Consider the following 13,595-nt stretch of genomic DNA (forward strand, 5'->3'; position numbering starts at 1 on the left):
GGAAGATCACTTGAGCCTGGGAGGTCGAGGCTGCAGTAAGCAGTGTTCATACCACTGCAATGCACTATGTGTGATGGAGTAGGATCCTGTCTCAAAAAAAAAAAAAAAAAAAAAAAATAGAGAAAGGAGTTCATGCACTTATGAAATCATAATTGCAGCAAAGAATCCAAAAATATATCAACATACACATTATAATACTATAAAATAATAGTCATTTATTTAAATTATCAGGTTTTAGTGTCTGACACACAGTAATCTAAAAAGCTCTTATTCCTAGAAAAAAAGTCCCACGCAACTTGTTAACCAAAAAAAGGAGTTCATTTTATGGCAGTCATGCTGTTCACTAGTGCAAACCTTTTTTTAACAACCATTCCACTTTTCTAGGCCAGCTATTGCTGTCATTGCCAGAAGAAAATTAATTCTACATAGCAAAAATAGAAGCTCTTTCTAGGAATCTGTGGCATTTGATGGCTACCTGCAGGGAATGGTGTCAACAGTCCATAGGTCAAGACTGAGGTTTGATAAAAAAGAAAAAATGATTAAATATTAATTTAATAGCTTTAAATAAGTAAACAGAATAGTGGGGGGTGTAAGGGGAAGTGGGGATGGTTAATGGGTACAAAGAAAAAGAATGAATAGGACCTAGTATTTGATAGCACAACAGTGTGACTATAGTCAATCATAATTTAATTGTACATTTAAAAGTAACAGAGTATAACTGAATTGTTTATAACACAAAGGATAAATGCTTGAAGGGATGGATACCCCATTTTCTATGATGTGATTATTATGCATTGCATGTCTGTATCAAAACATCTCATGTACCCTATAAATATACACACCTACTATATACTCAGAAAAATTAAAAATTAAAAAAATAGATAAACGTATACACTGTAAAGAAAAGAAAACAAAATACCTAATATAATCTAATTTTTCTATATAAAGTGCTTACATTTTGGGCTTTGTTGGTATCAAACAATTCAGGTGATCAGTTCATGGGGAAGTGTCAGTAATATGGGAAAGGTATAGAGAAAGTAGGAAAAAATCTTTTTGCTTCAGCTGAATGTAATCTATGGGCAAACAGAAATAGAAGGGAAAATTTGATTTTTCAAATGCCGAAAACATAAGTTCAATACTTATGTAAATTGCAGATAGTTTAAAAAAACTCTTCAAACGATCATAAGAACTCTTTCTATTCATTTTTTAAAATATAATGCAGTGCCAGGTACGGTGGCTCATGCCTGTAATCCTAGCACTTTGGGAGGCCCAGGTGGGTGGATCGAGGTCAGGAGTTCAAGACCAGCCTGGCCAACATGGTGAAACTCTGACTCTACTAAAAATACAAAAATTAGCCAGGCATGGTGGCACACACCTGTAGTCCCAGCTACTAGGGAGGCTAAGGCAGGAAAATCGCTTGAACCCAGGAGGCAGAGGTTGCAGTGAGCTGAGATGGTCCCATTGCACTCCAGCCTGGGCAACAGAGTGAGACTTGTCTCAAAATATAAATTACATATATATTTCATATATTTATATATTATATTAATATACATTTATATATATATATAACATATATTATAAATATATATATGTGTGTATATTGCAGACTAAATTGAGAGAAGACCAATGCTACTTAGTAAAAAAAGAAGTGAATGTAGTGACTCCACCTAGGCTAAAGTTATTTCTAACTGGGCTAAGAGGTTGTAAAAGGGATAATATGGAAGTAATTAGAAGAATCAGCTTAACAGACTTTTAAAAAAATTGTAACTGGCATAGGCATTGCTTGTCTCATGAAGAAGGTTATTTCTGAATTGCCCCAAAATAGTTGGTTCTTAAATTAATAGAAACCTTGAATGCTTCTTTTGCTTTCATTTGCTTGGCAACCTCCCTCCTTTCTTTTTAAATTAATCTAAAAAAGAATAATAGAAGCTTTAGCCTTGAGTGCATTCCAGTTAGAAAGAATGGAGGCTAAACTGAAGCAGAAATCATAGAATGCAGACAAGGTAATATTGAACTGAAGATGGCTCTGTATACCATACATTTTGTTATAACAATCTTCTGCCCTTAATATTAATATATGATGTGAGGTGATTACTATATACATTTTGAGTAATGTTCTTAATGGTGGGGATAAGCTTATACTAGTCCATACTTCTTTATTTAGCTCTTGATTAACCATATGTATCATTAAGACACCTAGGGCTACGGCAGCCAAAGTACCAAATCTGTGACTTTGATCTCATGAAAACTCATCACATATCTTTTTTTTCTTTCTTTTTTTTTTTTTGAGATGAAGTCTTGACCAGTCGCACAGGCTGGAGTGCAGTAGCTGGCACACTCTCAGCTCACTGCAACTTCTGCCTCTCAGGTTCAAGCGATTCTCCTGCCTCAGCCTCCCGAGTAGCTGGGACTCCAGGCATGCGGCACTACACCTGGTTAATTTTTGCATTTTTAGTAGAGATGGGGTTTCACCATGTTGGCCAGGCTGGTCTTGAATTCCTGACCTCAGGCGATCTGCCCACCTCGGCCTCCCAAAGTGCTGGGATTACAGGTGTGAGTCACCGTGCCTGGCCATCATCACATGCCTGGCCATCATCACATATCTTTATGGTTAACAAATCTACTGTGCTATACTGGGAAGTCTATAAATATGAGTGCAAATTAATAAGCTAAAACATCTGAATGTGACTGAATTTAAAAAACTGTGGTATACATTTTCTAAGATTTGTAGCCTAAAATTAACACTTGTATACAATATTAAGTAACTTGTGAACATTTTTACCACAAGCAAAGAGAACAATGTAATTCTAAACAAACTTGTTTTTGGTCTGGTGCTTGGTCTGGGTATAGTAATAATGAAACTCTTAAATATTCTAGTTGTCAGTTTTAGGCATAGCTTTAGAAGAAAATTTATGGGCCGGGTGTGGTGGCTCACGCCTGTAATCCCAGCACTTTGGGAGGCCGAGGTGGGTGGATCACCTGAGGTCAGGAGTTTGAGATCAGCCTGGTCGACATGGTGAAATCCCGTCTCTACTGAAAATACAAAAATTAGCCAGGCATGGTGGTACGTGCCTGCAGTCCCATCTACTCGGGAGGCTGAGGCAGAAGGATCACTTAAACCCAGGAGGCAGAGGTTGCAGTGAGTTGAGATCGCGCCACTCCACTCCAGCCTGGGCGACACAGCAAGACTCAGTCTCAAAAAAAAAAAAAAAAAAAATTATGTTCCTTTAAATCCAACACAACCATAATCTATAAAATATAGTAATCTCCTGTATTTCTTTCTGCCATTTTTTTTACGAATTTCATAGATATACAAATGTGACCATGAGGTAAACAAGAGAGGAACTTTATCTAAGGGAACAAAACACTAACAAAAACTGGCTTCCAGGACATCAGGGTTGTCCCACACATTACTGAAAATGAAAATTTTTATGAGGCCTTATATCAAGAATCATAAACATAGTTACAAAACATGTAAGAGAACAAAAAAGATGGAGGTCCCAAACTAGCACATAAAATAACAAGCTTCAAGAGTGTCTCACCTTCTTCCCGTCTTAAATTCCGTTCAATGTTTGCTACACAGGAAGCACAAGTCATGCCAGTGACCTGTATGTAACACTTAGATGAAGTCTTTGCTTCCTCCTTGTCTTGAACTGGTGTCATCCCTTTAGTATAAAATCATTAGTTGAAGTCAAAAGTGGCATTTCCGATGAAGGCTGAGCTATTACTACCAACGGCTCATTCGTGTCTGTGGAAAGGGAAAGATTCTTTTCATTTGCAGTATTGATCATTCAACTGCATCATTGCCTCGCTCACAATCCATACCTCCAGGCACTGACAATCTATTCTTTTAAAACCAGCAAGTTCCTACTATCCATTAGCATTAAGTTATCTCTACACTTTTCTCTGCAGTGACTTCCTATGTCAATACTTCCCATCCCAATTCCCAGGAAAATCTGAGCTACCTGAATAAACAAAACTTTTTTTCTTCTAGCCATTATCTCCACTCCCAATCACAGAGAGTAGTTTGTTAATGGATAGTTCTTATTTTTATAATGAAATTTTACCATCATGTTGATGACTGGCATACTGGCATCAAAGCAATTCACAATATATTAAGTGGAACAAAAAGCAATTTGCAAAAACAGCATTGCAGTGTGCTAATATGTTTTTTAAAATTTTTAGTGTATGCATAGATGAGAACATGCATAAGGAAAGCTGAGGGGTTACATACCAAACTATTAACAATGGCAGGAATAGAATGACAGACAGATGAATAAATTTCCTCTATCTATACTTCTATATTTTTGAATTTTTAACATACATATATAATATTTTAAAATTTTAAAATGTCTGTGGACAGTGGAAGAGGAGGCAAGGAATAAGTCAGCAAAAAGTCTATTTTGCACAATGGAGTATTTGGAGAATATTTATGGACTGTAGAAGTTCATATCATCCCAGAAGCTCCCCTGAAGTCTCCGAAATTCTGCTATTTTGTTTTAGTTTATCCACTGCAGTACTAATTACCTCCAAGAAAGGAGAAATTATTCTAATACATCCCTGCACTTGAAAAAAAAAAAAAAAAGCCAAAGATTTTCTCCTCCCCCATGGAGAAAAGGAAGAAAAGAGCAAATTTCCACTAGCCTATCTAATTTGTTCATTCTGTCCTTAGACAAAACACCAGCTCATGTCTATTTAGCTAGGACACAAAGGAACCCCTGCACAGAAGACTTGGTTTGCAGGATGTTGAAGATGAGCGTGTTTGGAAGAAACTTTAACAAAAGCCTGACCATTTCCCTACAGAATAATGTAGACTTCTCAAATAAGTATATTAATGCCTCTTAAATCTGAATGCATATACAATCACCTGGGGAGCTTGTTAAAATGCAGGTTCTGGCTCAGTACATTTAAGGTGGGGTCTGAGATTCTCCATTTCCACCAAGCTCTGAGGTGATGGCAGTGCTGCCAGCCTAGGTCTGAGTATAGCAAAGGACACTTAAAAAAGATAATTTCAACTTTTATTTTAGATTCGGGGGTACGTGTACAAGTCTATCACATGGGAACACCGCATGACACTGAGGTTTGGATTTTGGATGATTCCAGCAAAGGACACTTTGAACAGTACAGTGTTCCTTAATTAGCCCATCTCTGGTCTTAATTGAATCACTTTAGAAAGATACTGATTCAGATTGTGAGAACATTATTTAGAACATAGACTGTGAAATTTACCAAATAGTACTGCTGTTATGTTTTTCAAAAAACCAAAGAAATACAAAAAAACAAAGAAATACAAACATACAAAAAGGAGGCTCAGTAGCCAAAAAGAAATTGCTTTGGTTTTGAACCATTATTTTAATCCAACCAGAAGGTTCCTTCATTCTCTCATAATTACTATTGAGACTTAATTATGAACTTGGACAATGAAAAAAATGTTTATTCTGTCCATCACTTTACCTGTTGTTCCAGAGCAATTTCATTATTTTAGGTACCAGAGGTAACCTGGAATACCATCTGCAATTTTCACACTCTGGAAGTACAGTATTATATTAAAATAAGTCATAGAGGTAGTCCCTTTTAGCTACCTTAGCATGACCTCTAAACAAAGATCCATAAAATTGTATCCTTTAGCTCTGTGAGTGTGGCAAGCAAAAAAGCAAAGGCTTCTCCATCCTCCACAGAGACAACAAGGGTGTTAAAAGGTCACAATGAATAAAATGCCTGGTTTTTTTAAATTAATTTTTCTACAGGCTGTAATAACACTACTTAAACTTTTAAATAAATTCAAAGGAAAGCTGATTTTCCTGCACTTGAGGCAACAATTACAAACTATTCCAAATATTTCAAGAAAGGATTTCCAATCTGATACTCAAAACTGATGTGAAGTTCAGCCTCTGGTGTAATGTGAAGAATAAATAAATAATCTAAAAATGGCTTTAAAATAATTATAAACATCATGTCTGCAGCTTACTCTCAAATAGTTCAGAAAAAAAATGTATGTATGTGTGTGTGTATATATATATATATAAATGTATATCTGTCTATTAAGAGAGAATGATAAGCGATGTAAAATATTAACTGTGGAACCTGCATGAAATTGGTAAACAGGAATTCTCCACTACTTCTTGAAGTTTTTTGTAAGCTTGAAATTAGTTAAAAATAAAAAGTCACAGCTGGGTGTGGTGGCTCACGCCTGTAATCCCAGCACTTCAGGAGGCCAAGGCAGGTGGATCACAAGGTCAGGAATTCGAGACCAGCCAGGCTAACATGGTGAAACCCTGTCTCTACTAAAAAAATACAAAAATTAGCCGAGCATGGTGGCGTGAGCCTGTAATCCCAACTGCTTGGGAGGCTGAGGCAGGAGAATCGCTTGAACCCAGGAGGCAGAGGTTGCAGTGAGCCAAGATTGTGCCACTGCACTCCAGCCTGCGTGACAGAGCAAGACTCCTTCTCAAAACAAACAAACAAACAAAAATAAAAAGGCACAAAAAGGAAGGAATTTAATCAAGTATTTAGATTGCTTTAATTGGTTAGTGATTACTTCATATATTATGCCTTTTTACTTTAAGGAAATGATGATATAGATCGTCAGGATAAAAGGCATCTCCCACTTTTCTATCTCTCTCTTTTTTTTTTTTTTTTGAGATGGAATCTTGCTCTTGTCACCCAGCTGCAGTGCAGTGGCGCAATCTCGGCTCACTGCAACCTCCGCCTCCCAGGTTCAAGTGTTTCTCCTGCCTCAGCCTCCCTCCCAAGTAGCTGGGATTACAGGTGCCCACCACCACACCCAGCTAATTTTCGCATTTGTAGTAGAGACGGGGTTTCACCATGTTGGCCAGGCTGGTCTTGAACTCCTGACCTCAGGTGATCCACTCGCCTCGGCCTCCCAAAGTTGTGGGATTACAGGTGTGAGCCACTGCGTCTGGCCTCTCAGTACCTCTTTTAAGATTTATAGCTCACCTAGGACTAGTATGATACAAAGGTAAAATGTGTCAATCCTGTCTGAGAATGGGTTGCAGAGGTAGACTGTGAGACCTGGATCAGCACTGACACAGTTAAAAAATGGGTAGTTACAATTCTGGTGAAATCTTAAACTCTAATCTCTAGCAGAATCACAGAATGCAATCATTTCATATCAACCTTTTGTCCCGATAATATGGGTCACTGTAGTTAAGCTCTATCAATTATTTTATGATGACATTCACTATGCCAAGGTTTTTTACCTACCCATCATGGCCATTAGTATGTATGTTATAAGCCCTAACAGATGTAGGGCATATAACTGGCTCCTGGTAATCATTTGTTGAATAATTGATTCCCGGGGCCCTTAACAATAGTAGGTTGAGGTAAAAGACATTGATAAAAGTTACTGAGGGCAGGCATGGTGGCTCAAACCTGTAATCCCAGCACTTTGGGAGGCCAAGGTGGGTGGACTGCTTGAGCCCAGGAGTTTGAGAACAGCCTAGGCAACAAAGTGAGACTCCATTTCTACAAAAAATACAAAAAAGTTAGTCGGGTGTGGTGGTACATGCCTATAGTCCCAGCTACTCAAGAGGCTTAGGTGGGAAGATAGCTTAAGTCCCAAAGTCAAGGCTGCAGTGAGCCATGATCGTGCCACTGTACTCCAGCCTGGACAACAGAGCAAGATTGGTGTCTCAAAAAAAAAAAAAAGTTAGTGAACATGCTGCAGTCATAGTTCCTAAGGAGTAGGTAGATGCTATACATGGTACCAGAGAATGATCAAATACTCCTGAATTCCATTTACTAGTTTGATCACCTAAGGTAATTAAAAAGTTGCTTTTACTCTGCTCACATCTGTTATATAAACCCTCATAAAATGCTAGCTATTTTGGCTGGGCGTGGTGGCTCACACCTGTAATCCCAGCATTTTGGAAGGCCAAGGCAGGTGGATCACCTGAGGTCAGGAGTTCAAGACCAGCCTGGCCAAAATGGCGAAACCCCGTCTCTACTAAAAATACAAAAATAGGGCATGGTGGCATGCACCTGTAATCCCAGCAACTCGGGAGGCTGATGCAGGAGAATTGCTTGAACTTGGGAGGCAGAGGTTGCAGTGAGCCGAGATCGCGCCGTTGCACTCCAGCCTGGGTGACAGAGTGTCAACTCTGTCTCTAATAATAATAATAATAAAATGCTAGCTATTTTAGCTATCCATATTGTGTTAAATCTAAGCACAGAAATGGGCAGTTTCTCCTGTATCTTTGGGTCTTCATTCTGAAGGCTCCCATGTCATGTAAAACTATGATCAAACAATTTATATGCCTTTTCTCCTACAAAAAAAAAAAAAAGCTATTTTAAATTATAATATTAATATTATACAGTCATGAGTCACTTAAATGATGGGAATATGTTCTGAAAAATGCTTTAGGCAATTTCATCATTGTGTGAACATCACAAAGTGTACTTACACAAAGCTAGATGCTCTTTGTATTTATATATTTTTTTCAGATGGAACACCAAATGTCCCAACACCATTAATGAATATCATCTCTCCTGCTTGATCTGCCATGCCAATATTAAATGCCTTATATGAGGTTTCTACATATGCTCCATTATAATCTTATGGGACCACCATCGTCTATGTGGTCCACTGTTGATTGAAATGTTGTTATGACTGACATTATTATTGCCTTCAGTCAAATTTCTGGACTTGTTTATGTAAACAAAGTTAATATAGATTTAACTTAGAGATTTAAAGGTCAATGCATCACATTATATGTATCAGTGTTCTCAAATTTTAATGTGCAAATGGATTACCTGGAGAGCTCATTAAAATTAAAAGGTAGAATTTGATTTACTGGGTCTGCAGTGGGCCAGAGTCTGATTTCTAACAAGGTCCCAGGTGCTGCTGGCCTGTGAACCACATTTGTAAAAATGTAAGCTGCAAAAATATAAACTCAACTGAATAGAAAAAATTCTGTTTTTGAGTCCCATCTGAAAGTTTATGATGCCCTTGCTTACTGTAATGACAGATACCATATGTGAACATGAAAAATATTTCGGTTTTATACCATGTGATATAAGATGATTATATTTGGGTTCCTATATGTCAGAGGCATAGGAATATTACAATGTAAGTAACTTGTTTTGGTGATACTGATATAAACTAATTTATGTGGTGTTCATTAATGACAACATAATCCCTTATGCATATCAAAGTATTTTAATTTAATAGAAGCTCTGAGAAATAATCCAACATTATGAAGTAGTGAAATGTGAATCAATATAATTTCAAACACTGTCATTTTCAAAAATTTAAAAAAATGTAAGTGGGCCGGACATGGTGGCTCACGCCTGTAATCCCAGCACTCTGGGAGGCCAAGGCAGGCAGATCACCAGAGGTCAGGAGTTTGAGACTAGCCTTACCAACACGGTGAAACCCTGTCTCTACTAAAAATACAAAAAAATCAGCTGGGCATGGTGGCGCGCACCTGTAACCCCAGCTACTTGGGAGACTGAGGCAGGAGAATCACTTGAATTTGGGGTGCAGAGGTTGTAGTGAGCCAAGATCGCGCCATTGCACTTCAGCCTGGGTGACAGAGCAGACTCTGTCTCAAAAAGAAGAAAAAAAAAATTAAGTGGTGATAGGTAAAACGAAAATTGCTGAAGCTAATTTTAGTTATTTTTATGGCTCCCTGATATAACTGCACTTATTTCCAACTTAAATTTTTCTTCTGGTTTCATAATTATTTCCTTTCGCAATTATGGATTTCCCATACTTTGTTCAGGCTTTTGGTACTAGAGTTTCTTTAACATTTTAGTGTTCTGTATGAATTTTCTAATAGAGAACTATGTATCTCATTTTTAGAGCAAAAGAATCTAAAGGCCAGGCATGGTGGCTCATGCCTGTAATCCCAACACTTTGGGAGGCAAAGGCCGGTGGATCACGAGGTCAGGAGTTCGAGACCAGCCTGACTAAGATGGTGAAACCCCATCTCCACTAAAAATACAAAAATTAGCCAGGCGTGGTGTCAGGCACCTGTAATCCCAGCTACTCAGGAGGCTGAGGCAGGAGAATTGTTTGAACCTGGGAGGCGGAGGTTGCAGTGAGCCGAGATCATGCCACTGCACTCTAGCCTGGGCGACAGAACAAGATTCCATCTCAAAAACAAAACAAAACAAAAAACAAAAAAAAGAATCTATTTTTTAGATTAGATTCTAATCTAAAATCTATTTTTTTTTTAAAGACAGGGTCTTGTTCTGTCACCAGGTAGAGTACAGTGACATGATCACGGCTCACTGCAGCCTTGACTTCCAGGCTTAAGCGATCCTCCCACCTTAGCCTCCTTAGTAGCTGGTACTATAGGTGTGTGTCACCATGCCCAGCTGATTTTTGTATTTTTGTAGGGACGGGGTTTCATCATGTTACGCAGGCTGGTCTCAAACTTCTGCGCTCAAGTAGTCTGCCTGCCTCAGCCTCCAAAAGTGCTAGGATTACAGGTGTGAGCCATCGTACCTGGCCAGATTCTGAGAATTTCAGATGATAATGTAAAATGGCACAGCTACTTTGAAAAACAGCCTGGCAGTCCCTCAAAAAGTTTAGTTGCCATATGACCCAGCAATTCCACTCCTAGGTATATACCCAGGAGAAATAAAAACATATGTTCATACAAAAATTTGAACTCAAATTGTTCATAGCAGTATTATACATAACAGGCAAGAGAGTGGAGACAATCCAAATTCTCATCAACTGGTGAATGAAGAAACAAAAATGTGATATATCCATACAACGGAATAATATTCAGCAATAAAAATGAATGATGTTCTAATACATACTACAACATGGATGGACCTTGAAAACATTATGCTGAATAAAAGAATCCAGGCAAAAAAGGACAAATGTTGTATGATTCCACTTAAATGAGGTACCTAGAACAGTCAAATTCAGAGACAGAAAGTAGAACAGTTGTTATCAGGAGCTTGGGGAGGGGAAGAAGAAATGGGCAATGACTGCTAATGGGCATGTAATTTCTTTTGGGAGTGATAAAAAAGTTCTAAAATTATATAGTGATGATGGCTGGAAAACTCTGTAAGTATACTAACAACCACTGGGTTGTGTACCTTAAATGGGCAAATTTTATGGTACGTGAACTATGTGTCAATTTTTAAAAGTGAGAATTTTCACTCATAGGTGGGAATTGAACAATGAGAACACTTGGACACAGGAAGGGCAACATCACACACTGGGGCCTGTCATGGGGTGCGGGGAGGGGGGAGGGATAGCATTAGGAGATATACCTAATGTAAATGATGAGTTAATGGGTGCAGCACACCAACATGGCACATGTATACATATGTAACAAACCTGTACACCGTGCACATGTACCCTAGAACTTAAAGTATAATTTAAAAAGTGAGAATGTTATAATTTCTACCATTTGTCATCAATACAAAAGTTAAGAACTAAAAATTAATAATAATATATCTCTGAGTCCTCTCGCACTGACATTAATCTACCATAACAATTTAGACATGTGTTTAGTAAAATTTTTTACTCAGCTTCAGTGAGTCTAAAAAGGGAATATTACTATTTGATATCTTTCATTCTAATCAGGATAGCAAAGATTAATTATATTGTCTAGAAATTGGTTGTAAAACTTTTCAATTGTTATTTCAAGCAAAAATTTTCACTTGGGCATTTTCCAGTTTAATTCAAGGCCAGGTTTAATTCTGGTTCAAAAGAACAATTTCACATAATTAAATTCCACTGAATACACAGCTTTGTTTCAATTCAAAGGTAAGAGCTGTCAGGAAATACGAAAACTTTGTGACAGCTCTGGAGTCAGTTTAATTTGAATGCCTAAATATAAAATTATAGTTAAAATCCTATTACTGGGTCGGGCGCAGTGGCTCAAGCCTGTAATCCCAGCACTTTGGGAGGTCGAGACGGGCGAATCACGAGGTCAGGAGATCGAGACCATCTTGGCTAACACAGTGAAACCCCGTCTCTACTAAAAAATACAAAAAAACTAGCCGGGCGAGGTGGCGGGCGCCTGTAGTCCCAGCTACTCGGGAGGCTGAGGCAGGAGAATGGCGTAAACCCGGGAGGCGGAGGTTGCAGTGAGCTGAGATCCGGCCACTGCACTCCAGCCTGGGCGACAGAGCGAGACTCAGTCTCAAAAAAAAAAAAAAAAAAAAATCCTATTACTTATTTCAATTACTTTTGTTTTTAAAAGAGCACTGGTTTCCCCCATTATATAACTACATAGCTACATACATACATTCTTATTGTAAAAACAATTATAAACCCAGGAAAGCACAATGGAAACAAAAATCACATTTATCCTACCACCCAAAGATAATCACTGTTAAAATTTTGGTTCATGTCCTACCAGGAATCTTATTCATATACATAAACAATATATACACGGTATAAATTCAGATACATTTCTTTATAAAATATTGATCACAGTGTATATATAGCTTTTCAGCTTTTTTTGTTTCATTTGACAAAATATCTCAGACAGCTTCCTGTGGCATTAATTATCTTTAATGCCATAATGTTTTATGACTTCATAGCATGTCATCATGAGTTATTTATAGTTGTACCATGAGTTATTTATTGTTTCCAGTTTTTAAATATCATAAGCAATTATACAAACATCTTTATGCATCTTTGTATACACTGTTGGCTACCTCCATAGGACTTATTTGCAAAAGTGGAATTACAGTGCCTAAGAATCATTTCTCATTGATAAATGCCTAAAGCAGCAGCAAAATGGAAGTAAAAGAACATTAGGGTAATCAAAGAAAAAATGATAATTACCTGACAAGGTAGCATCAAATCCATGTCTTCTATTGCTCCTCTCAAGGTTTCTGGAGAGGTTAGTAAAGGATCATACTCAACAGTCCCATTGCTATTTGCAAGGGAGACTCGTATGGATTTTACACCTGGCTTTTTTGATATGACACCCTCAATAGACTGCACACAGGAATTACAAGTCATGCCATCAATGTTTATCACAGTTTCTTGTGTCAGAGGCTGGCTAACTACATTCAAATGAATCTTCCGAAGAGATGAGCTGGAGGGAGAGTTTGAGGTACTCTCAACTTCATTTGCGATACTAACTCTATATTGCCCTGGTGATACAGCCTCTATTGCTTTTCTCAGGGATTCTGGAGTGACTGAGCTTGCATTATACTTCACAATGGCAGACCTATTCTCTAAAGAAACTACGATGCTGCTTACATATTGGAGTGCAGATAAAGTACTTTCAATATTTGACACACATGATTTACAATGCATGCCATCAATGATGAAAGTGGCTGTTGAATTATTGGTATATGATGGGCTCCTTTGCTGTGAACCTTCTGAGGATTTAACTGGTGTGTTCTTTAGACGTTCTACATCAATAGCTCCCAATTTGAGGTACTTGGGCTGCTTTTTGACAAATGCTGGAAAGCCCATAGCTTCAATCTGCTTTTTCATTTCCTCTACTGAGATAAGATGAGGTTGATAAACAATGGTAGCTTCTTGATTGTCCAGGGAGACTAGTTAATAAAAAGAAACATATTAATTTAGTTATTCCTGGGCTACTTCAGAAAACATCCTGTTTTCTAAATAACCACAAATAATTGTT

At 37.8% G+C, this 13,595-nt stretch overlaps 1 protein-coding gene across 1 annotated transcript in view; it reads right to left on the reverse strand.

Annotated features, from left to right (window-relative positions):
* ATP7A (ATPase copper transporting alpha) overlaps positions 1-13,595 on the reverse strand; it is a 162,475-nt gene that overhangs the window by 57,465 nt on the left and 91,415 nt on the right. Inside the window, 4 exon segments of the mRNA XM_033202080.1 lie at positions 3,543-3,680; positions 3,683-3,748; positions 12,782-12,805; positions 12,808-13,506. Of these exon segments, the coding sequence (XP_033057971.1) occupies positions 3,543-3,680; positions 3,683-3,748; positions 12,782-12,805; positions 12,808-13,506 (927 nt within the window).

This window comes from Trachypithecus francoisi, unplaced genomic scaffold (assembly GCF_009764315.1).
Source record: "Trachypithecus francoisi isolate TF-2019V2 unplaced genomic scaffold, Tfra_2.0 Lachesis_group6, whole genome shotgun sequence".
Classification (NCBI taxonomy): Eukaryota; Metazoa; Chordata; class Mammalia; order Primates; family Cercopithecidae; genus Trachypithecus; species Trachypithecus francoisi.